Source organism: Panthera pardus, unplaced genomic scaffold (assembly GCF_024362965.1).
Source record: "Panthera pardus isolate Hobbes unplaced genomic scaffold, ASM2436296v1 HiC_scaffold_21, whole genome shotgun sequence".
NCBI lineage: Eukaryota > Metazoa > Chordata > Mammalia > Carnivora > Felidae > Panthera > Panthera pardus.
The window spans coordinates 1,275,467-1,298,090 of record NW_026526777.1 but is presented as its reverse complement, the minus strand read 5'-3'; the positions used below and the strand labels follow the sequence as shown (position 1 = coordinate 1,298,090).

General features: G+C 63.6%; 3 protein-coding genes across 7 annotated transcripts; 2 read left to right on the top strand and 1 right to left on the bottom strand.

Moving 5' to 3' along the window:
* The first annotated feature begins 769 nt into the window (after window positions 1–769).
* GBA1 (glucosylceramidase beta 1) lies at window positions 770–5,192 on the top strand. 3 transcript variants are annotated; one of them, XM_019431336.2, is made up of 11 exons: window positions 770–935; window positions 1,295–1,382; window positions 1,628–1,819; window positions 1,957–2,103; window positions 2,387–2,520; window positions 2,753–2,925; window positions 3,132–3,369; window positions 3,687–3,911; window positions 4,274–4,437; window positions 4,819–4,935; window positions 5,024–5,192. In XM_019431336.2, the coding sequence occupies exons 1-11, from the start codon at window positions 909–911 to the stop codon at window positions 5,127–5,129; spliced, it is 1,611 nt and encodes a 536-aa protein (XP_019286881.1). In that variant the 5' UTR covers window positions 770–908; the 3' UTR covers window positions 5,130–5,192. The 3 variants fall into 3 exon arrangements, with proteins under 3 accessions (XP_019286881.1, XP_019286882.1, XP_019286883.1); XM_019431337.2 differs by lacking the exon at window positions 1,295–1,382 and having other exon boundaries at window positions 815–935; XM_019431338.2 differs by lacking the exons at window positions 770–935; window positions 1,295–1,382; window positions 1,628–1,819 and adding an exon at window positions 1,421–1,566.
* A 493-nt stretch (window positions 5,193–5,685) lies between these two features.
* Window positions 5,686–10,384, bottom strand: MTX1 (metaxin 1). Its single transcript, XM_019431346.2, has 8 exons — window positions 10,257–10,384; window positions 8,931–9,000; window positions 8,732–8,811; window positions 7,210–7,302; window positions 6,842–7,024; window positions 6,646–6,722; window positions 6,123–6,277; window positions 5,686–6,031 (listed from the first exon to the last, which is right to left on the bottom strand). The coding sequence occupies exons 1-8, from the start codon at window positions 10,335–10,337 to the stop codon at window positions 5,817–5,819; spliced, it is 954 nt and encodes a 317-aa protein (XP_019286891.2). The 5' UTR covers window positions 10,338–10,384; the 3' UTR covers window positions 5,686–5,816.
* Window positions 10,385–10,919: 535 nt separating this feature from the next.
* THBS3 (thrombospondin 3) lies at window positions 10,920–21,748 on the top strand. Of its 3 annotated transcripts, none has more exons than XM_019431325.2 (23): window positions 10,920–11,792; window positions 12,828–13,034; window positions 13,589–13,845; window positions 13,946–14,048; window positions 14,862–14,888; window positions 15,095–15,177; window positions 15,277–15,328; window positions 15,454–15,602; window positions 15,875–16,015; window positions 16,426–16,503; window positions 16,867–17,019; window positions 17,240–17,350; window positions 17,454–17,561; window positions 17,818–17,977; window positions 18,230–18,348; window positions 18,464–18,516; window positions 18,833–19,026; window positions 19,145–19,323; window positions 19,443–19,491; window positions 19,662–19,858; window positions 20,097–20,269; window positions 21,208–21,347; window positions 21,441–21,748. In XM_019431325.2, exons 1-23 carry the CDS (start codon window positions 11,714–11,716, stop codon window positions 21,497–21,499), a joined length of 2,871 nt encoding a protein of 956 aa, XP_019286870.2. In that variant the 5' UTR covers window positions 10,920–11,713; the 3' UTR covers window positions 21,500–21,748. The 3 variants fall into 3 exon arrangements, with proteins under 3 accessions (XP_019286870.2, XP_053764760.1, XP_019286871.2); XM_019431326.2 differs by lacking the exon at window positions 10,920–11,792 and adding an exon at window positions 12,476–12,699; XM_053908785.1 differs by lacking the exon at window positions 15,095–15,177 and having other exon boundaries at window positions 15,277–15,321.
* Window positions 21,749–22,624: the final 876 nt, after the last annotated feature.

The window sequence follows — 22,624 nt, the reverse complement described above, 5'->3', positions numbered from 1 at the left end:
TTACATGTGATTTTTTTTTTTAGAAAACTTTAAATGTTTATTTATTTTTGAGAAAGAGAGACACAGAGCACCAGCAGGGGAGGGGTAGTGAGGGAGGGACACATAGAAGCCGAAGCAGGCTCCAGGCTCCGAGCTGTCCGCACAGGGCCCGACGCGGGGCTCGAACTCAGGAACCGTGAGATCATGACCTGAGCTGAAGTCGGACGCTCGACCGACCGAGCCACCCAGGCGCCCCTGTAACCACCCATGTTAAGTGTGTGACTCCCCTCACAAGGCCTATAGGGCAAATTATGCCTTAACCACTTCCAGGATTCTGGAGGTGAATCTCTTTCATTAGCATCACCTTTATTAGTATTACTTTATTTTTATTTGTATTCATTTTTTTAAGGAAGCTCTGTGCCCAGTGTGGGGCTTGAACTCACAACCTGGAGATCAGGACTCGCCTGCTCTACCGACCCAGCCAGCCTGGCGCCCCACCTTTATTGGCTGTTACTCACAAGCCTCTTTTCTTGGGAAAGCGGTGGGCCTGCTGTGTCGTCCATCCTCAGGGATTCGGGAGCCTCTACCCAACCTTCCGCGCGGATCCTTGCTCCACGTTCTTCCTGAGGCTGTCACCCACACGTGCCTCCCAGGACGTCCTAGGATGAATAATCGCCAACCGCCTGGAGGAGGCCAGTCGCCCTTTACAAGTATGGTTGCAATTGCCTCACTTCCTGTATCATGTGACACTCCCAGAGTCGTCACGTGACCCACCTACTCTTCCCCCCCCCCCCCCCCCCTTATGCCGGAACTAAACCCGCAGGGTTGATCGGGTGTCCAGCTACTGCCAGGACCTGCATCCCTGTTTGTATTTAGGGGACCCTCTGTCCTCCCGAGGCTCGGGAACCCTGCAGTGCCGTCACCTGGTGATGGAGCCCTCGACTCCTCCCCGAGAGGTGAGTGAGCCACAGCTCCCAGCCGGGTCCCGTCGCTCTGCTTCTGGAATCCTGGCCATCCGGAGGCTGGAATTCAATGGATGATAGTCTCCTCAAATCCAGGCCATCGTGGCTCTTTGACGGAGGGCCAGATGGAGGGGGGGTGGGGTCCAGGGAGAAGCGGGAGGGAAGAGGGGTGGAGAAGGGTCCTGGTCGGGGTGGGCAGAGGGCACGGTGGGAGGGCAGCACCCGGGTGTCTCTGGGTCCTGTGCCATCGCCATCAGAGGCAGGTGGGAGCCAGGCTGTGGGCCCCCCCGCCCACGGGAGAGTAGCTGAGGGGTGGAGAGCGGCCTTCCAGCCGGTCCTCATTCTGTCCTCAGGAGCGCCCCGAGCCCCCAGGCCGGGGAGGCGTCTTGGCTGCCAGGCTCGTGGGCCTGCTTTTCCTTCAGGCGGTGCCGTGGGCCTCAGGTGAGTGAGTCGCGAGGGGCGTCGGTCCTGAGGAGGCTCCCCCTGTCCGACGGTCCTGTGGGCGCCTTCTGGCACGCTGCCGTGTCAGGGGCGATCGGCAAACCTTCTGAGTGACTGAGACCAACCTCGCGGGGGCAGAACAGCGAGAGGAGTTTTGAAATGAGTGTCCGTTTCGTCCGGCCAGGTGCGTCCCTTCTCCCTGTCCTCCCTCAGCCCCGGCCTCTGCTTCTGCTCCTCCCTCCCAGGTGCCCGCCCCTGCAGCCCTAAAAGCTTTGGCTACAGCTCGGTGGTCTGTGTCTGCAATGCCACGTACTGTGACTCTCTCGACCCCCTGACCCTGCCCGCCCCCGGCACCTTCAGCCGATACGAGAGCACGCGCAGCGGGCGCCGGATGGAGCTGAGTCTGGGGCCCATCCGGGCCAACCGCACGGGCACAGGTGACCGCTGTGTGCCTCATCCCCAGGGCAGGCTGGGACGCTCCCGGAGCTAAGTCATGCCAGCAGCTCACCGCCCCCTCCTCCCTGTGCGCTCACACCGCCCCCCCCCCCCCCCGCCGTTTCCTGTGTATCCGCAGGCCTGCTGCTGACCCTGCAGCCAGATCAGAAGTTCCAGAAAGTGAAGGGATTTGGAGGGGCCATGACGGACGCCGCTGCCCTCAACATCCTTGCCCTGTCACCCCCTGCCCGGAATTTGCTACTCAAATCCTATTTCTCTGAAGAAGGTGAGGACGAGGGGGACAGGATGACACAGTGCGACTGACACTCTGGCCTTCCCGTGACCCTGACTTCCACCCCTCCCTGACGTTTGGGTCCTTCCTACCTTTCCCTGGGTGTTAGCTCAGAGGACCTGTGTTCCACCCAGGGGCCTGGCTCCACAGACCCCAGCCGGGACCCCAGGCTCCCTTTGGCCCGCCACAGACACAGTCTCGGACCGGCAGGTGGTAGGCAGGTCCCACATTCTCCTGCTGACTCAGACGCTCGTGTCTCGGCCTCCCTCTTCTGCAGGAATCGAGTACAACATCATCCGGGTACCCATGGCCAGCTGTGACTTCTCCATCCGCACCTACACCTACGATGACAGCCCTGACGACTTCCAGTTGCGTGACTTCATCCTCCCCGAGGAAGATGTCAAGCTCAAGGTGGGCACTCGGCCCCGGTGGAGTGGATGCCTGCTGGGTGAGAAGCCTCAGGCTAGAGGAGCCTGCAGGGGGACACAGAGCCCGCCCCCTGCGCTCGGTTCTGTCCCGGGGGTGGGGGGTGGGGGCTGGCGGGACAGGGCAGGGGCCGATGGCTCGGCCTGACCCGCTGGTCGGGCCGGTCTGCCCATGTTCCAGCTCTGGGTGTCTCTCTCCTCACCTCCACGGTCTCTAGATACCCCTGATTCACCAGGCGCTGGAGCTGGCCCCACGCCCTGTGTCACTCTTCGCCAGTCCCTGGACGTCACCCACTTGGCTGAAGACCAACGGGGCAGTGAACGGGAAGGGGTCACTCAAGGGGCAGCCGGGAGACCTCTACCACCAGACCTGGGCCAGATACTTCGTTAAGTAAGGCCGCGAGCCCTCGTCTCCGCGCCCCCTCCCTTGCCGTGGACCTGGGTCACCCCCAGGTCCGACTCCTCAGACGGCCTTTCTACCTGCTGGTCCTTTCACGCTCTGCCTGTCAGTTTTCCCCGCCTCACCGGGCCTCCTATTCCCCAGGGTCCTGGTCCCCCTCTCTTGTCCAGGGCCACTCACACCCTCTTCCCTGTCAGGTTCCTGGACGCTTACGCGGAGCACAGGTTACGGTTCTGGGCGGTGACGGCAGAGAACGAGCCTTCTGCAGGGCTGCTCAGCGGGTACCCCTTCCAGTGCCTGGGCTTCACCCCCGAACACCAGCGAGACTTCGTCGCCCGGGACCTGGGTCCCGCCCTCGCCAACAGTACGCACCGCGACGTCCGCCTGCTCATATTGGACGACCAGCGCTTGCTGCTGCCTCGCTGGGCCCAGGTGGTAAGGCCCAGGGCCTCCGGGGTAGCCCGGCGACCCCCAGATCCAGCCCCCGGGTGACCGGCTCCCACAGCGTCTTCCCTGCCTCAGCCCTTGATTCCTAGAACTCCCTGGGCTGGAGCCGGGCGCCCAGGCGGCCCCCCGGGGGGTGCTCAGGGGTCATGACGTCCTCTGCGTCTCCAGGGCCCCAGAGGTCCCCGTGGTTTGTCACTTTAACCCCTCTAGTTGCCTGCAGCCCACTGCCCATTTCTCAGGTCCCCAGGGCTGCTTCCGGAACCCTCCATGCAGGGCCCGGTTTGAGCAGCCCCTTCCCCATACAGGTGCTGGCGGACCCAGAGGCGGCTAAGTACGTTCATGGCATTGCTGTACATTGGTACCTGGACTTTCTGGCTCCTGCAAAGGCCACCCTGGGGGAGACACACCGCCTGTTCCCCGACACCATGCTCTTTGCCTCAGAGGCCTGCGTGGGCTCCAAGTTCTGGGAGCAGAGTGTGCGACTGGGCTCCTGGGACCGAGGGATGCAGTACAGCCACAGCATCATCACGGTGAGCCCCCAGGCCCCTCCCGCCAGGCAGGCGCAGACCGCCCTCATCTCACCGCAGGAGGGCCTGTTCTCCAGCTCACCGGGCTGACTCGCTCTTCGGGGCATCGTCATCCGTGCCTCCCCTTCATGGGCTCGCACATCCCACCACCGCTTTCCTCGAGTGCTGGCCTCTCTGGCCGTCGCGTATGCCTCCACGTGCCTCTGCTTCCTTGCCTCGTCCTCGCCGCCCCGCCCTCCTTAGGTGTTAGAGGTGCGGAGCGCCCCCCACGGGGCCGGGGCGCCGCCAGCCTGTCTTCCTCGACCCTTAACTACGTCGTCTGAGGACCCCACGTGGGGGCTGTCTCTGCCCTGCTCCTCCCGCAGAACCTTCTCTACCATGTGGTCGGCTGGACAGACTGGAACCTCGCTCTGAACCCCGAAGGGGGACCCAACTGGGTGCGCAACTTTGTCGACAGCCCCATCATCGTAGACATCACCAAAGACACGTTTTACAAACAGCCCATGTTCTATCACCTTGGCCACTTCAGGTGAGTGGAGGGCGGGCGCCCCGCCTCCTTGCCAGGCCGGTCTCCTGCGCGGCCGGGGACTCCTGGCGCCCCCCTCCCCCCCACCCACACACACACACACCGTGAGGGAACAGGAAGATGTTCAGGGTGGGAGCTTGGGAGAGGCGCCCCTGTGCCTCTTGCACCATCCAGGCAGGAAGTGACTAGGCGGTGGTGGGCGAGCCCGGCATGCCGGACGCTGGGGACCGGACGTGAGGGCAGGGCCTGCCCGGCAGGATAGAGCTGCGGTCTGCAGGTGGGGCAGAGCTTCGGCAAGGGTGCTGCCCTTGGGGGAGCGGGCCCCGGCCCGGGGAGGCGAGGCTGGGGTCCCGGACCACGCCCGTTCTCCCCCTACCCCCCCAGCAAGTTCATTCCGGAGGGCTCGCAGAGAGTGGGGCTGCTGGCCAGCGAGAAGAACGGCTTGGACACGGTGGCGCTGACGCGCCCCGACGGCTCTGCGGTCCTGGTCGTGCTAAACCGGTGAGAGCGGCAGGGCCCAGGAGCGGGCTGAAGCCCGGGCGGTGGGCTCGGCAGGACCCAGCGCTCAGCTTCTCCCTTGCTTCCCCAGCTCCCCGAAGGACGTGCCCCTCACCATCGAGGACCCTGCCGTGGGCTTCATGGAGACGCTGTCCCCCGGCTACTCCATTCACACATACCTGTGGCGTCGCCAGTGATGGGGCAGATACCCAAGCAGCGCCTGGGCTCGGCAGGGGCATTAAAGGGACAGAGTCGGCTCACACGCTGTCTGTGGCTACAGAGGGTATACGAGGGCCAGGGCGAGCTTAGGTGACGTAAGCCCAGGGGCCGTGGTTTGCGTGACTCACTCTCCCCCTGGTGGGTGCCAGGGCCTGGAGGCCCCTAAAGGGAGCGCAGGGAAGCCCCGGCGGCCCCGCCCCCCGCCTGTGAGTGTGTGCTATGTGCTGGCTCCCGTGGAAACTGGGCCCGGGCCCAGGGTGAGCTCACTGTCCGTATGGACACAAGCTGGGGGCGGGGGAGGCCGAGGAAAGGGAGATCAGAGAAGCTGGGCCCCAAACGGGGGTGTGGGGGAGGGGGGAACTGTGTCTTTCGCGGGCCGTGCAGAAGCAGTCACGGCGTCAGGGCACAGGCAGCCGAGAAGCCAGGCACCGGTGGGGGGCGGGAGTGGGGGGGCTCAGGCACCCGACGGCCGCCCCCCCACCAGCCAGCAGCTCCTGGAAAGATGACGGTCCCTTAAGAAAGAGAATGTGCGACTGCAGCCCGCGTGGACAGCTTTATTATGGGAGTGGCGCCCGTTTTCCAGCCGCACCAACAACGGAGAAGCAGAGGAGCCTCTGGAATGTGTGAGAGTAGAAAAGTCCGTCCCGGGAGCGCGCGAGGCGGGGTCACTCGTCTTCCTCCTCGTCGGCCATGCTCAGGGACCGCGTGCCGGGGGCCCGGGCGGGTGCCGCCCGCTGGATAGAGACGATGCCGCTGAGCAAGGCGTAGCCCGCCATGGCCGCCAGCCCCGCCAGCACGGACAGCACCTGGTTCCGGCGCCGGTACGGCTCCTCCTCGGCCTCGGGGCCCGCTGGCGTCTGGCGTGGAGGCGGCACCTCCGCTGAGGAGCGAGGCAGGAAGGGGGGGGAGGGTTGGTTCCCGTGTCCCCCCCGCCCCCACCAGCGCCCGGCCCGCAGCCGCCCGCCGCTCACCTCCATCCCAGGGGAAGTAGAGGCTGAGGATGTGCGCGCAGTAGGCGCAGAGGTTGTGCAGCCCCCGCAGGTGGGCCTGCAGCCTCCCGCTGGGCAGCCTGGCCTGCAGCAGCGGCGCCAAGTAGCCGAAGACAAAGGCGTCCAGCGAGGCGGGGCTGGAGCGGAGAGAGAAGGGCTGCAGGGGAGAGCCCAGCCCGGGGGCGGGGCCCTGGGGGGCGGGACGCCCCGTCCTGGACCTGTCCTGGACCCACCCGGAGCGGGGAGGGCTCCCCAGGTGGGGCCGGCCGGGCCCTGAATGGGACTCTATCCCAGGGCTGCATAAAGGGCACATTGAGAGCCCCGCGGCCCCTCCTGCGCCTGGCGGCCCTCCCGCCTCACACACAGCCCCACTGTCATCGGGTCCGGGCCGTCCCGAGGACCTCCTGCACAGCGCCCGGGCCACCCCGGGCCCCGCAGCGACGTCTGAACCTGCCTCTCGCCCCCCACCCCCCAGACCACCTAGTTTCCCCGGAGGCAGACTCACGCGTCCCCGAAGAAGAATTTCTGAGAGCCCAGGCGCTGGGAGAGCAGGGTCAGGCATTCCCGAGCCTCCTGGTACAGCTGCAGAGAGGACACGGGGCGGGCTCGCGGCTGCGGGGCCCCCGGGCACCCCCCCACCGCCGTCCCCGACCGTCCTCTTCAGGGCTCCGCTCGCACCGCGGCCCCGGCCCCAGACGCACCTCCTTCTCCAGCTCTTCCTCATTCTCGGGCCTGTGCTCCCCGCACAGCAGCTGCAGCCGCTCCATGAACTGCCGCTGCATGCGGCCAGGAAGGAAGAAGTTCAGGGGAAAGGGCATGGCCTCAGCATACCACTTCCGGGTCACCTCCACATAGTTCTTGGTGTCCACCCAAAAAGTATGGATCTGGATGGGGGAGCAGGCAGGAGGGACGAAGCAGGTCTGAGCCGGTGCACCTGCCTAACTTAGGGCGGGCTCCCCAGGTCTGAGCCGGTGCACCTGCCTAACTTAGGGCGGGCTCCCCGCGGCGTGCATGTGCGCCCCGCCCCCCCTTCCTGGCCATGGACGTCGGGAGGTTCGGTCACACTCACCAGCACCGGGAGAAGCTTCTCCTCCAGCAGAGACATGAAGGCCAAGGTGTCTGCCCCTTGTCGGGCCGACAGATCGTAATCGGCGTTGTACTTCTGTGGAGGAGATGACCGTGAGGGGGACGCCGGGAGGCTCCAGGGGCCCTTCCCCAAGGAGGGAGGCATCCTGTCCGGCACCACCCTCACCGGCCCCTGCGTGTAGCAGAGGGACGCCAGGCAGCTTTTCCCGCCGAGGCCCCCTCGCCTGGGCCCGTCCAGTAGCCTGTTGCTGTTGGCGGAGAGCCTGGGCCTTGGAGCCTGCTGGCCATCAAGGTCGGGCGCCCGCTGGGGGGAGAGGAAGGCCCCAGCCGCAAACCAGGAGCGGCTCCTGGAGTCTCCACGGAAAGCTGGAAGCACTCCCGCTGACGGCAACTTTCTAACAGGAACTTCCCAGTCCGGGCACCGCAGGGCTGGTGCAGTGGAGCTCAGATGCAGTGTGGGCCTCAGCCCAGGCCTCAGGAACCAGGGCCCCCTGGCTGGTTCTCTCAGTGCCCAGGTCTTGGCTATTTGTTCCATTTCATTCCATGGCCCGGGTGCCACCACCACACGTTGTACCCGCGCCCCATGTCTCAGCCTGCCACACCTCAGCAACCCTCTCTGCACATCCTGAGTGAGGTTTGTCCCCACATGACCTCTGGAGCCTGATCCTTAAAAAAACAAAAAAATCTCTCTGAACCTCAGTTTCTCCCCTGCAGAATGGGGTAACAGCCCTCTCTCAATGTGGCTGTGTTAGGAAAAAACCCTGCAGACTGGAAAAACTGTGCTCATACATAAGGAAATGGGGCAGTGGCCCAGGCCCTACCAGGAGCTTTGGTTTCTCCCTGGATCCCCTCTCTCCATGCCTCCCAGCTCCTTCACCTTTGGGAAAACACAAGAGGCTCCTACATCTGCCAAGTGTTCCCACGAAAGTTAGATGAGCCCTCGGAAAGCATCCCGGCTAAAGCCCTAGTTTTATAAAGAAGGGGCTTACAGCTCTGAGAGGTGAAGCAACTTGCCCAAGGTCACACAGCCAAGGACAGGAGGAAGGACAGTCAAGATATCCCCATTCCTCTTGTAATACTCTCTCAACTTCCCCACCCTGGCTCTACGCCTTGTCCATCCTGAGCCCCATATCCAGCCCAACCTGGGCCCTGAGAAAAGGACAACGGCCCTGACAAGTCCCTCTCCAGAGCCACCTTCGAGGGCCTCACCTGAGCCAAACGTTCTCTCCTGCCCTCCTTTCCCTTCTAGGTGTCATCAGCCCGTTTACCTCTCCTTCCCTGCCCAGCAGGCAGAAGGCCCTGTCCCTCCGGATACCGCCCCAGCGCCCCAGCTTAACGCCTGGCCGAGCGCTTACTGAATCCACACAGTGTGTCTGTCCCATCAGACTGTGTGCTCCTTGAAGTTGTGGGCCTCCTGCTTCTGGCTCGGCACAGATGACAGACGTGTGATGCGTTGACATGACTCAACCACTCTCACCGGCAGCCCTCCTACCCAAGCCACCTACCTCTTTTCGAAGATGGGTGATGATCTTGTGTGGCACCGAGATGACCTCGCCGTGACTGGTCCGAAGGGCAGGCAGAGTCCCTGACATGGAGAGAAAAGGACACCCACAGACCCTTAGCTGCCTATCCACGTGTATTTACACCACATTCCTGTCTGTCTCCTGCTCCTCCCCTTCCTCACCCCCCAGGGACACTGGGTACCTGAAGGGCTCCGCCAGGGGTTGGTGATCTTGTACACCTTGAGTGGGGCACCAGTAAATCTGGCATAGGTCTGCAGGGAAGGAAGCAGAAGGCAGAGAGGCCCCCACAGGGGAATCAGGAAGAGCAAAAACGGGCTCCTGGGTGGCTCAGTCGGTTGGGCGTCCGACTCTTGATTTTCGGCTCAGGTCGCGATCTCACGGTTGGTGAGTTCGAGCCCTGTGTTGGCCTCTGCACTGAAAGTGAGTGCGGAGCCTGCTTGGGATTCTCTCTCTCCCTCTCTCTGCCCCTCCCCTGCTTGCATACGCGCGATCTCTCTCTCAAAATAAATAAACGAAAGAAAAAAAGAAAAAATATTTATTGAACCCTTGTTGTGCTGTGCTTGGTACTTGCCTCACAAAGAGGTGGACGTTATGGTTTCCATTTTACAACGGGTAACGCAGGGCTCGGGGGGGGGGGGGGGGTTGTGAACCGGTCTCTAATACTAGGTCTGCCAGCAAAAGCCTTCCCTCTCCTGCCATCTACCTGATGTACAAACATCCTCATAAGTTCTTCCTACCCAGTATATCCCTTTTCCTGGAAGCACTGATCGTGCCCTTCTGAGGGAGTCTCTGTGGCCTGCTCCTACTTAAACCTTGGCACCTCAACTTATTACCTTTATTTGCTAACACGTTTGCCTTTCGGTAAACAACTACAGGGGAGGAACTAAGTCTTACTCATCTTTGCACTCCAAGGTGTGGTATCTGGGAGAGGCCTGATAACATGCTTATTAAATGAAAGAGTGAGTGAATAAAGTGAACGAACTGACTCCAAAGCTCTTTCCACAGAGCCTGGCGGGAGGCCTTTTGGTTCAATAAACGAACTCAGTAATGCTGTGTAGTGAGGAGGAGGTGGAGGTGGTGGTGGTGGTGGTGGAGGAGGAGGAGGAGGAGGAGGAGGAGGAGGAGGGGGAGGAAAGGGAGGCTGAGAAGACAGGAATGCCACGCCTGAGAACCCTCAGATCGCCGAGGCTCAGTAAACCTCCGGATGAAGAAACAGCCCTCAGAGACCAGGGATAGCCCCAAGGTCACACAGCCAGTAAATGGATGAGCAAGGACTAAAACCCATTTCCTGAACCCCCGATCAGGCCTCTTCCTATGGCTGCGCAAAACCTAGGCTGTTAAGCCACAGGGCACTGAGCCTACGTCGGCCAGGCTCAGTCTTTGATTGCCTCAGTTTCCCCCATTGAGCCCGTGCTGAGGCGCCCTGGTCAAATCCGGACGATCGGCTAGTTCGGCTCCCTCCCCAGTCCTCCAGGGCGCAGCAGAGGGCGACGGCGCCACCCCTCACCAGCACGGCCAGGCTGTCCAGGTCCACTGACGGCAGCCCCCAGCCCCCCGACCAGCAGAACAGCTCCATGGGCGCCGCCATCTTGCCCGCCCTCTGTCCCGGAAGCACCTCCCCCCCGCGCTTCCGCCCGCCCCCCGCGCGGCCCCGCCCCCCCAGGCCCGCCCCTCGCGCCGCCCGAGGCGCGGGCCGAGGGGAGGCCGCAGGCGAGGCGAGGCGAGGCGAGGCGAAGCGGGGCGGGGCGGGGCGAGGCGAAGCGGGGCGGGGCGGGGCGGGGCCGCGGGCTTTGGGGGAGGGCGGCCGCCGCCGGCTCCAGAGGCGGCTCCCGAAGTGGGGGAGGGTTCTCGGCCGGGCCCTCCTGGCGGAGGCTGAGCGCCCTGGCCGCGGGGAGCCCCGGACCCCCGAGGGCGCGGCGGGTCCCGGCCCAGCGGGTGTTGTGCGTCCGGTCGGGCTCTGGCGGCTCTCGCAAATCTGCACGCGGCTTGGGCTGCGCCAGGGCCTCGCGGGGCTCGGCCCGGAGCGGGGGCCGCGGGGGGGTCCCCCGCGCCGCATGTTTTCCACAGCGCGTTATGTTTGGAGCGGGCCCCGCGCCGCCTGTCGCCATGGAAACAAAACAGGGGCGGCGGCGGCCGGAGCCGGGTCGGGCTGGGGCCGGGGAGGGGGGAGGGGTGGGGCTCGCGCGCCGTTGCCGTGGTAACGGGAACCGAGGCGCCCCTGCGCTTCATCCGGGTCACGGCCTGCCGGCCAGTACCCGCTGTGTTCCGGGTCTGGCCGCGGCCCCTGGCCTGTCCCCTGCTTTACTCCTGTCCCCGGAGGCCCTTTCCTCCTTCCTGATTCCTGCCTCCGAGCACTTCGCTGACCACTGTGTTAGACGCGCCCTCCGCTTCCCATCGGACGCTTCTAAGTTTTCCTAGGAGCGAGTCACGTGTCAGGGGACCCCCCCCCCCATCCTAATGAGGGGCACTCGCTTCGTCAGAGCAGCAAAGTTCATGCCATGCGGGCATCCCCTGGGCACGATAGCAAGCTACTTTCCGCCACTCCCTTGGCACCCTTTCATGCCAGCTGGGGAATAATGCCCACTGTCTGGCGCTGCCCCTGCCAGGGGCTCCTGCCTTCCCCAACTGCGACTTACAGGAAACGGTAGCATTCGGTAGTGGCCCCCAGCAGCGAGACGCCGGGAGGGAGGGAGGGAGGGAGGCACCTGGGACTGAGGACCGTTAGGGAGAGGCAGGAGGCAGGGAGGCCTCCAGACTCTTCCCCAGTGCTCCTGGTTCCCAGAGCTGGGGATGCCTCCAGGCTGATTGGCAGCTCTTTGTTTCAGCCCCCCCTCACTCGCCTGCTGGCCCCCCCCCCTTCAACTCCCCCTTCCAGTCCCTCCGCCCCCCGCTCCTGCTCTCTCCGCCTAGCCTTTTCCCCTCCCAGCCGCCTGCCTGCCAGGGGTAGTGAGCCAGCTGAGCGGCATGGAGACGCAGGAACTTCGGGGGGCCCTGGCTCTTCTCCTCCTCTGCACTTTCGCATGTGCCAGTCAGGACCTGCAGGGTAAGCCCGTCTCCATCCTCTTAGACCCCTTCTCTGCCTCCTCTCCTTCGGCCCCCAGCCTAGTAGCAGGAAACATGTGGGCAAGGGGAGAGTCCTGAAATTGAGCCGGATGGAAGATTGATGAAATCATGGCCATGGGGGTAGGAGTGAACAGCAGAGGGTACTGGGTGAGTGGGAAGTGGCCAAGGTCAGCACGAGGCCAGGGCAGAGGACTCAGGAGCTGGATGCTAGGGCTGCCTGGCTGGGCTGGTGTCTGAGCATCCACAGGCATTCCAGGCTCTGGGAGAGCAGTGCAAAGGTGGGCTCCTTCACCCCCCACCCCCAGCCAGGGCTCCTGGCTGCCCTGGGACATGGGGGGTGGGGTGGGGACCCAGAGGTCTGGGCTCTCCCGGAGGTCTGGCTGTGGGATGGGCCTGTGGGTGTGGGAGAGGTAGCTGGAGCGGATGACACAGGCACAGATTCATTACTGGCTGGAAGGGAAACCACAGATTGGCCAGGACACAGGAGGCACAGGAGCCCGGTCCTACATTCCCGAGGGGGAGAGGCAGACAGGAGGGTTGGAGCCCTCAGTGGGCAGCTCTTCTCATCCAAAGTGAGTGTGCTGAGCCCCCAGGATGGGAGGAGGGGCATCTGGGTGTGGAAGCAGCCAAACGTAGCAGCATAAAGAGAAACTGCTTTTCCAGTTCTGTGCTGTGGGCACCAGGTGCTACTTCTGCGTGGGATCAGCACGGTGGCTCCCTTGCGCCACCTGGTGGGGGCATCTCAGGGTTGCCGGGCGCCGTTTCTGTATTTGCAAGAGCGCCTCAGGCCCGCGGGCTCCCGGACCCGGTGGGGAGGCACTACTGAGGGAAAAAGGAAGGCACGATGCCCTGTCTTCCCAGAGCAGCAAGGGTTGAGTTTCAAGAAGGTGACTAATACTGCCTGGTGGCGGGCGTGGAGGTAGTGATGAAGGGTGCTCCACCCCCGAGGGCTCGGGGGAAGGGCAGGCCTTAGCATTTGATCCCTTCACTGACCTTGATGATCCTTGCCTGCCAGTGATTGACCTGCTGACTGTGGGCGAGTCTCGGCAGATGACCGCTGTGGCAGAGAAGATCCGGACCGCCCTGCTCACTGCTGGGGACATCTACCTCTTGTCCACCTTCCGCCTGCCCCCCAAACAGGGTGGTGTCCTCTTTGGCCTCTACTCTCGGCAGGACAACACACGATGGCTGGAGGCCTCTGTTGTGGGCAAAATCAACAAAGGTGACTGCTGGACCTCTCTTTTCCTGCAGTGGTGCCCCTTGAGCACTTTCTCTCATCCCCACCCCTGCATCCCTCTTAATTCTCCTTGGGCCCCATGGACCCATCAGGCTGTGCTCAGGCACCGGGGGTGGGGGGGTGGTGCACCTGGTACGGGGTGTTTGGAGGTGCCTCAGAAGGCCAGGTACCCAAACAGTAGAGTGAGGCCTAATGTTTGTATGGAGTGGATGTTGCACTTGGGGAGGGGAGGCCTGTCTCTGTGTCCTAGCAAGGGTGTGAAGCAGTCCAGCAGATCCCTGGCACCGATTCAGTGGGTGCAAAACCAGCTGCCACCCTAGCAGGGGACAGAGCGATCTGATGCCACTGAAGAGTAAGAAAGTCTTGGTCTTTGAACCCGTTTGAAAAGCACGTATCGTGTGCACCTACCGTGTATGAGGTGTCGGGAGACGTTAGCTGAATGAGGACAATAGGTGTGTTACGCAGAAGAGTTGATGCGAGGCTCGGCTGGGAGGCAGGGGACGGGGGACAGTCCCCTACTGACCTCCCCTCCTGGGCAGTGCTGGTGCGGTACCAGCGGGAGGACGGCAAGGTCCACGCGGTGAACCTGCAGCAGGCGGGCCTGGCCGACGGGCGCACGCACACGGCTCTCCTGCGACTCCGAGGTCCCTCCCGACCCAGCCTCGCCCTGCAGCTCTACGTGGACTGCAAACTGGGTGACCAGCACGCCGGGCTCCCAGGGCTGGCCCCCATTCCTCCAGCGGAGGTGGATGGGCTGGAGATTAGGACCGGACAGAAGGCTTATTTGAGGATGCAGGTGAGCGGGAAGGGAGGCCCCGGTGTTTCTGCGGAAACAGTTTGCCCCCGTGGGAGGAGTTAGCGGGTCCTCCCACCCTGCTCTGCTCCTGTCCCCCCAGGGCTTTGTGGAGTCTATGAAAATGATTCTGGGCGGGTCCATGGCCCGGGTGGGAGCCCTGAGTGAGTGTCCGTTCCAGGGGGACGAGTCCATCCACAGAGCAGGTAACACGCAGACTTCCGTTAGCTGACATTCCGGACCCCAGATCACATCCTGTGGTCTTTATTGACTTTCATCTCCTCGATTTCCCCCTTAACACTCATTCCTGGGCTTCTGACCCTCTTATCCCAATCTCCTTCGCCTCTGGGTCTGTGATCCCCAAATAACCCAGCCTTCCCAGGAAGTGTGGGTCACAAAACTCTCCAGGTTCAGGCCACCACCACTCCCCCCCCCCCCCCCAACCAGGGTGGCTGGAGAAAACAGCCATCCAGAAGACCGGAGCTCCGTGTGAGGGGTGGGAAAGTGAACTGCTTGGTCTCAGTGGCTAAGAGAAGCGTCTTGGGTCTTACAGTGGCGGCTGTCACCCATCAGCAGTTTCTCTGAGCATCGTCCATCTGCCTGGTCTCCTTGACAGGGATGTTCAAAGGTTCTTGCTTAAATAAAACGCCCACTTTTCGCAGATCGGTCCAAAAAAGGACTGTGGAAGTAGGAGCTCGGCGGGGGAGGGGCGTGTGGAAATGGAGTGGATTGGGGCCCTGGCCCTGCTCTGGGTCACCTCTCACTCGGATCCCTTCTGCCCCTGCCAGGCCAGGACCGGAGGTGTGGGCTTTGACGGTCTTTGAGGCAGCCTTTCGCAGAGTCTCTCGCCCGGTGGGAGAGCTGGTGCTGCCCAACCCTCCGTCACCTCTGCCCTCCTGCCATCCACCTGCCTGTCCTTATTCTAAGACTCCTCCAGGCCTTTGTTCCTGTCCCTCTTTTCCTTCCTCCTCCTGGCCCTCTTCACGACTCCGCCCTTGACTGTGTTTTCTCCTCTCCAGTGACCAACGCGCTCCATTCCATCCTAGGTGAGTGGGCCACGAGGAGGTGGGCGGGGCCAGGGGCCAAGGTGGGCGGGGCCAGGGGCTATGGCCCGCCACCTCTTCCGCCAGGACAGGGTGGGACTTAAAAGGCGGGTGGGCGGGCAGTAGTGGCGGGAATTGGCTTCTGACCCTAAAGAGGGACCAGGGTGGTGGCCCGGTTCTGAGCCTCTCTGCACCCTGGGCTCTGACAGGGGAGCAGACCAAGGCGCTGGTCACCCAGCTCACCCTCTTCAACCAGATCCTGGTGGAGCTGCGGGATGACATCCGAGACCAGGTCTGAGCGCACCTGCACCAGGGAGGTGGTGCTGCTGGGGGAGGGGGGGAGCTGCCAGGAGCCGACTGCCCCCCCCCCCCCCGCCCTTCTGTCTGCCAGGTGAAGGAAATGTCCCTGATCCGAAACACCATCATGGAGTGTCAGGTGTGCGGTGAGTGGGGAGCGGGGCGGGCGCCAGGCGACCCCGTGCCCCCGGCCCCGCAGTGGCGGTCCCCCCCACCTCTGCGGGGTCGGAATGGCCGCCTCGGGGTGGCTCTGACCTCGCCTGCCCCCCAGGCTTCCACGAGCAGCGTTCGCACTGCAGCCCCAACCCCTGCTTCCGCGGCGTGGACTGCATGGAGGTGTACGAGTACCCCGGCTACCGCTGTGGGCCCTGCCCCCCCGGCCTGCAGGGAAATGGCACCCACTGCAGCGACATCAATGAGGTGGGGGCGGCCAGCTTGAAGGCGCACCGGCACTCGGGGTGAGGGAGGTGGGAGAGGCCCAAGGAGGTGGGGTACCTGTCGGTCGGAAGCACGAGAGCCTGGGCTTTCTTTGGGACACCGGGAGACCGGAAAGGAAGCAAGACGGGAGGGGACAAAGCCTGTGGCCAAGACCGGAGGGCCATTGGGCGGCGCAGGGCAGTCTGGGCCTAGCCGGGAGGGGCCCCGGGGGGCCCACAGGCAGAGGCGCCCGACCATCGTCCTCCCTTCCCCAGTGTGCCCACGCGGACCCTTGTTTTCCTGGCGTCAGCTGCATCAACACCATGCCCGGCTTCCGCTGTGAGGCCTGTCCCCAGGGCTACAAAGGCACGCGGGTGTCCGGTGTGGGTATCGACTACGCCCGCGCCAGCAAACAGGTCAGGTCGGGTAGAATGTGTAGACGAGGGGCGCCTGGGTGGCTAAGTTGGTTAAGCGTCCGACTTTGGCTCGGGGCATGATCTCATGGTTTGTGGGTTCGAGCCCCGCGTCAGGCTCTGTGCTGGCATCCTGGAGCCTGCTTCGGATTCTGTGTCTCCCTCTCTCTCTGTTCCTCACCAGCTAACACTCTGTGTCTCTCTCTCTCTCTCAAAAATGCGTAACCGTTAAAAAAATTTTTTTTAACTGAAAAAAAAAAAACGCATAGACGAGGTCGTGGCCTTGCCGGGGCCTGGTCGGCCGTCCGGGTTGAACATGGGGTCCTTGCGCTAACACCGGTTTGGGGTCTGGGCTTCGTGTCAGTGTCCACGGGTAGGGGCACGAGGAGATCCGTCATCGATCTGTCCCGTAGGTCTGCCAGGACATCGACGAATGCAGTGACGGTAACAACGGTGGCTGCGACCCCAACTCCATCTGCACCAACACTGTGGTAAGCCGAGCGGCCCAGCCGCATCCGTAGCGGTGGGACAGTGCGCCTACACGCGTGAGCACACCCACACCCCACGTCCTACTTCCTGCTTCCTTCCCTGGGGCACCACGCGCACACGTTCCCCGCACCGGTTTGGAAGCCGGGTCCTGCTTCTCACCGTGACTGGCGAGCCCGGCTTTTCTGAGTGTCAGTCTATTCACCTGAAAAACGGGGCCGGCAGACGCCTCGAAAGGTTGTCAGGGGAACCCGAGGAAGTGACTGATGCGTGGCCTCGAGCAGGAGCAGGGAGTGAGGTCCCGCACCGCCGGCTGGGGCACCTGGCAGCCTGACCTCCTTCCTGAGTCACCGCTTCCCTCCTCTTAGGGTTCCTTCAAGTGTGGTCCCTGTCGCCTGGGCTTCGTGGGCAACCAGAGCCAGGGCTGCGTCCCCGCCCGCACCTGCCACAGCCCAGCCCACAGCCCCTGCCACGTCCACGCGCACTGTCTCTTTGAACGCAACGGGGCCGTGTCCTGCTCGGTGAGCTAGGCCTGGGGCTTGGAAGGAAAAGGGAGAATCTGGAGAGAGGGGTAGGGCTGGTGACCCTGCTTAGGGCCTGGGTGGGGCCTGCGCAGGGAAGGGAGGTGGTCCTGGGCGCAGGTGCCGGTTGGTGAGAATAGAGGCTGAAGCAGGGAAAAGGGTGGGGCAGGAGGAGATAGCAGGGACCCTCATTCCTACCTGCCCCGCCCCACTGCCCCAGTGTAACGTGGGCTGGGCCGGGAACGGGAACGTGTGTGGGACCGACACGGACATCGACGGCTACCCGGACCAGGCCCTGCCCTGCATGGACAACAACAAACATTGCAAGCAGGTATGGGGCAGGTGGGCGGGCAGTGGGGGGGGGGGGGGCGGGGGGCAGGCACCCTGGCTGGGACAGGCCACAACCCATCCGGCCTCTCTCTCCTGCTCTTTAGGACAATTGCCTTTTGACCCCCAACTCTGGCCAAGAAGATGCTGATAACGATGGCGTGGGGGACCAGTGCGACGATGATGCCGATGGCGATGGGATCAAGAATGTCGAGGTGCCTCCTAGCCGTCCCACCCCTTCCAGTTCCTCTGCTCCCCACCTTGCCTTGCCCCATGACCCTGCCCCCCGTTGGTCCCTGGCAGCTCTACAGGAAGGGCCCCAGGACTGTTGGGGGGGGGGCACACGCCCTCTGCCAGGGCAAGATGGTCACGTGGAGGCTGGGCTAGCTGGCTGTCAGGATGGGGTCAAGGGTGTGGGGGTGAGGAGGCCAGCAGTGGAGAGGAGGCCTGACCCTTTTTCTCCCACCCCAGGACAACTGCCGGCTCTTCCCCAACAAGGACCAGCAAAACTCAGACACAGATTCATTCGGGGATGCCTGTGACAACTGCCCCAACGTTCCCAACAATGACCAGAAGGACACGGATGGCAATGGGGAAGGGGATGCCTGTGACAACGACGTGGACGGGGACGGTGCAGGACGGGGCTGAGGGGGGTGGGGGCCTGTAAGAATTTGGATGCAGGTGGGCACAAGGGGCAGCTAGGAAGTCTGAGACTGGCGTGGGGCAGGGGTCAATGGGAATGTGAGGAAGGGGGGCAGGGGGCGCAGGCAGGGGTCTTGAGCAGCCTTTCTCTGAGTGGGAGGTGAGCTCTGGGCTCTCACCAACGCAGAAGAGGATGTGACGTGTCCTAGTGACGGCTCTGTGCTATCCCCGTGTCTTATAGGTATCCCCAACGGACTGGACAACTGCCCTAAAGTCCCCAACCCCCTGCAGACAGACAGGGATGAGGACGGGGTGGGAGATGCGTGTGACAGCTGCCCTGAAATGAGCAATCCCACTCAGGTACGGCGGTGCGGGGTAGGGGGCCGGAGGGTGGAGCCCCAGCCCTTCTGATAGGAAGTGGGCCAGCCATCCTCCAGTTACCAACAGATGCTGAGAACCGGCCCCTCTCCCGCAGACAGACGCAGACAGCGACCTGGTGGGGGATGTCTGTGACACCAACGAGGACAGGTAGGGTTGGCAGAGAGCTAGATGGTCCTACAGGGCTTCCTCTCCTCTCCTCTAGCACACACTCAGTCTCCTCCGTGGTTTAGCCTTGACTGTCCACCACTGTCGAGCAGGAGGTCTGCCCTCCACCCCTGCTGTGGGACTTCACCCCACCTGGCTGACGGCAGGGGGTGTGGCCGAATGGAGGGTACACCCCAGTCCCCACCCCGAAGAGAGGGGGCCGTGTGGCCGAATGGAGGGTACACCTCAGACCTCACGCCGAAGAGCGGGGATGGATGTGGTACTTTTAGAGCCTTTATCTGGTGCCTGTTCTGGGCAGCGACGGGGATGGACATCAGGACACCAAGGACAACTGCCCACAGCTGCCAAACAGCTCCCAGCTGGACTCCGACAACGACGGCCTTGGAGATGAGTGTGACGGGGACGATGACAACGACGGGATCCCAGATTATGTGCCTCCCGGTCCCGACAACTGTCGCCTGGTTCCCAATCCCAATCAGAAGGACTCAGATGGTAAGGCTAGGGCCCCACAGAAGGTTGGCCCGGTGTGGGCCCTGCCCGGGGAGGGGTGGCAGCGCGGCCTCGGGGCCACGGCCAGGCCTTCCCAAGTGCCTGGCCTCACTCTGCGCAGGCAATGGCGTTGGTGACGTGTGTGAGGATGACTTTGACAATGATGCGGTGGTTGACCCCCTGGACGTGTGTCCCGAAAGTGCGGAGGTGACCCTCACGGATTTTCGGGCCTATCAGACGGTTGTCCTGGATCCTGAGGGTGATGCCCAGATTGACCCAAACTGGGTGGTGCTCAACCAGGTACTAGGGCACCGGGTTGGGCAGGTGCTGTCAGACCAGACTGCCGGGTGGGGGCTGGCAGGGGCGGGGGGGCGGTCAGAGCACTGGATCAGGGCTTCCTTCCTTCCTGCCACGACCAGGGCATGGAAATCGTTCAGACCATGAACAGTGACCCCGGCCTGGCCGTTGGTATGTAAGGGACACCCAGCTCAATAAGTTCCAAGTGGAGAAATCCCACAGGGGCGGACGGTGGGGGGCTGAGCTGGCCACATGTACAGCTGGCGTCCCATCGCACCCCTGGCCCACAGTGGGCCACCGGTAGCTCTGCCGGCCCTGACCTCGACCCCGCCCACCCCCAGGATACACAGCCTTCAACGGTGTGGACTTCGAAGGCACCTTCCACGTGAACACGGTCACAGATGACGACTACGCAGGCTTCCTCTTCAGCTATCAGGACAGCGGCCGCTTCTACGTGGTCATGTGGAAGCAGACGGAGCAGACGTATTGGCAGGCCACCCCTTTCCGGGCGGTGGCTCAGCCCGGGCTGCAGCTCAAGGTCTTGCAACTGCCCAGACCCGCCACCTCCTCGGGCCCTTCCCCAGACTCCCCACCCCCCACGCGAGTGGAAACCCTCTTTCCCAGCTATCTGGCCTGGAGGTTGGCTCCCGGGGTCAGGGGGTGGGGGGCCCTCCACATTGTTCTCCCGCCCACCTTGACTTCCTCCGCCACCTGCACTTACCAGCCTGTGGTCCGGGGCCTGTGGCTAACGCACCGTCCTCACCGATCCCCTCCAGGCAGTGACATCCGCGTCTGGCCCAGGTGAACATCTCCGGAACGCCCTGTGGCATACTGGCCACACCCCTGATCAGGTGCGGCTGCTGTGGACCGACCCCCGGAACGTGGGCTGGCGGGACAAGACCTCCTACCGCTGGCAGCTACTGCACCGGCCTCAAGTCGGCTACATTCGGTGAGGGGAGCGCTGAGCCCTCCTGCCGGACCCCAGGCCCCGCCTTTCCTTCACCTTTAGCTGAGACCCACCGGACTGCCCCTCCACTGCGTTCCTCGGTGCCCGGTGCCCTGGGCCAGGACCGGGCCGCTGCTCTCTCTTCCCTCTCGCCACAGATGTACCGCCTCAGCCCCGCTCTCCTCGTCCTCAGGCAGCCGGGGCTCTGGCGCGGGTGCTGCGGAAGGAAGACCTGTAGGCAGCGTTGGGAGAGTCCTTCCTTTTCAGTGCTCCGTTTCCCCCTCCGTGCAATGGGGCGATCTTGGGAGCCTCTAAGCCGCAGGCCAGTCTGTGGAGAGGCCCATCACTTCCAGCCCCTTCCGTGCTCCATCCCAGAAGCTGCCCCATCAAAGTGTCTGACCTGGAGGGGGTCGTCATTTGCAGAAGAGTAAACCGAGGCCCAGATGGCACATCTCTTAGTAGCGGAGCTAAGGCTTCTGGGTTCAGTGCCGTGTGCACAACCGCGCATCTCCTAGTCGGTGGGGATGACAGGGAAGGGACAGCCAATGGCAAGAGCCCAGGGTCCCGGGACTCGGGTTGGTTCCCCTTTAAGGTGCCTGGGGCTGCAGGGTGCCAGGGCAGGGGATGAGGGAGGGTGGACTAGAGCCTGGGAAGCGGGTGACTTCACCCCCCAGCCCATTGTGCTCATTGTCATGACAACCCAATCCTCGCTTGGAATGCGGCTGGTGCTTTGAGATGCAAAGGGGGCGGACAAAGAGGCAGGGGCCCCAGGCCTGAGAAAAGCACCCCCGTCCCTCCCCTTTCCTTCCTCCCTCTCCCTCCTTCCGTTCTCTCTCAGGCCCGGTGAGCTCGAGGGGGGTTGGGGATGAGCAGGGCCCGGGCTTGATGGCCCAGTGCCCACTGGGCACCCTCGCACCAACGGACACCCCTCTCCCGGACAGGGTGAAGCTCTATGAGGGCCCTCAGCTGGTGGCAGACTCCGGGGTGATCATCGACACGGCCATGCGAGGGGGGCGCCTTGGCGTATTCTGCTTCTCCCAAGAGAACATCATTTGGTCCAATCTCCAGTATCGATGCAATGGTGAGGCTGAAGACTGGACCAGCCTGACCTTCCGGCCCTTGTCCCTCCTGGGAGGGTCCCATCTTCTGACCCTAGTGACTCCTCCCTCCTCAGACACCGTGCCCGAGGACTTCGAGCCATTCCGGAGGCAGCTGCTCCAGGGAAGAGCGTGAAGAGGCGGCCGCCGGATTCAGAATCCTGGTCTTTGCCCCTCTGGCCTTGGGGTCCGTCCTGGAGACCCTCGGGTCTAACCTGCAGCCGCTCAGCCAAACGCAGACCCTCCTCCGGCACCCACGGGAGTTCAGTCCCAGAGGGGTGGTGACCCCACTGTTCAGGAGATGGGAAGTTTTCAGGGGGTATTTCTCAGGCACTAACCCCAGGAAAGAGAACACATTGCCATAAAGTTCCAGTGGTTTTCCACACGAGTTGGTGTTGCTTATTTTAGGGATTTTCCGGGGTAGTGTGGGGAGGAGGAGGGCTGGTAGGATGAGAGTTAGAGATCTAGGGGAGGTTGGGGGCCTGGTGGAGGAAGAACGGTGCTGGACTGAGGTAGGTGAAGGATGAGGGGCTGGTCCGAAAATGGCTTAGGTGCTCCCAGCCCCACTTACTCACGGTGGCTGCGGCGACACTCCAGTGGATCTGAGGTGGTCCGGGTCGAGAGCCAGGAGGGCTGGAGCCGGCCCGCTCGGGGTGAGGGGGGGCCGGGGGGCCGGGGGGGCCGGAGGCCGGGACGAGTGCAATATTGGCGGGGGAAAGAACAACACTGCACCGCGTCCCGTCCCTCCCGCCCGCCCGGGGCCCGGGACCCCGCTCCGCACCGCTTGCAGCCGGACCAGCCCCAGAACCGGGGTCGCGCCGGGGAGTTTGGTCCACTTCGGAAGCCAGAGACTCGGCGCCCGGACGAGGGGGAGGGGACGGCCGGGGGAGGGGGGCGCGGGGAGGCAGAAGGGGAGACCGCGGTGGCCCGGAAAGCCGCTTTCCGACACCCAGCCGTTGCGCGCGCTTGCTCTTTAAATACTCGGAGTGCGCGGCGCGGAGCCGTCGCCGTGGCGACGCGTGTCCCAGCAACCGGACTGAATGGCTGTTGCCTGGCAACGCCGGGGCAGCAGTTTTGGGACCGCCCACCTAGATGCTCGCGCCTTCTCGGGCGGCCGGGCGGGGGGCTTCCGCGCCCCTCGGGCCTCCGCGCGTAGCCGCGGCCCCGCTTCCTTGCACCCCGCCGCCCCGAGAGTTGTGAAAGCTCCTTTTCCAGTCTGTACCCGCGGCGACTGGGAACGGCTTTCCTAATGGCGTAGCTG

Excerpts from the sequence above, each read along its gene's own strand:
- MTX1 (XM_019431346.2), bottom strand. The coding sequence starts at position 10,337 with ATGGCGGCGCCCATGGAGCTGTTCTGCTGGTCGGGGGGCTGGGGGCTG. Across the intron at positions 8,812-8,930 it reads CCCCTGGCGGAGCCCTTCAG|GGACTCTGCCTGCCCTTCGG; the intron begins GTACCCAGTGTC and ends TCTCCATGTCAG. Across the intron at positions 6,723-6,841 it reads AGGAAGAGCTGGAGAAGGAG|CTGTACCAGGAGGCTCGGGA; the intron begins GTGCGTCTGGGG and ends TCCTCTCTGCAG.
- GBA1 (XM_019431336.2), top strand. The coding sequence starts at position 909 with ATGGAGCCCTCGACTCCTCCCCGAGAG. Across the intron at positions 3,912-4,273 it reads ACAGCCACAGCATCATCACG|AACCTTCTCTACCATGTGGT; the intron begins GTGAGCCCCCAG and ends CTCCTCCCGCAG. Across the intron at positions 4,936-5,023 it reads GTCCTGGTCGTGCTAAACCG|CTCCCCGAAGGACGTGCCCC; the intron begins GTGAGAGCGGCA and ends TTGCTTCCCCAG.
- THBS3 (XM_019431325.2), top strand. The coding sequence starts at position 11,714 with ATGGAGACGCAGGAACTTCGGGGGGCCCTGGCTCTTCTCCTCCTCTGC. Across the intron at positions 17,351-17,453 it reads ACAACAAACATTGCAAGCAG|GACAATTGCCTTTTGACCCC; the intron begins GTATGGGGCAGG and ends CCTGCTCTTTAG. Across the intron at positions 17,562-17,817 it reads ATGGGATCAAGAATGTCGAG|GACAACTGCCGGCTCTTCCC; the intron begins GTGCCTCCTAGC and ends CTCCCACCCCAG.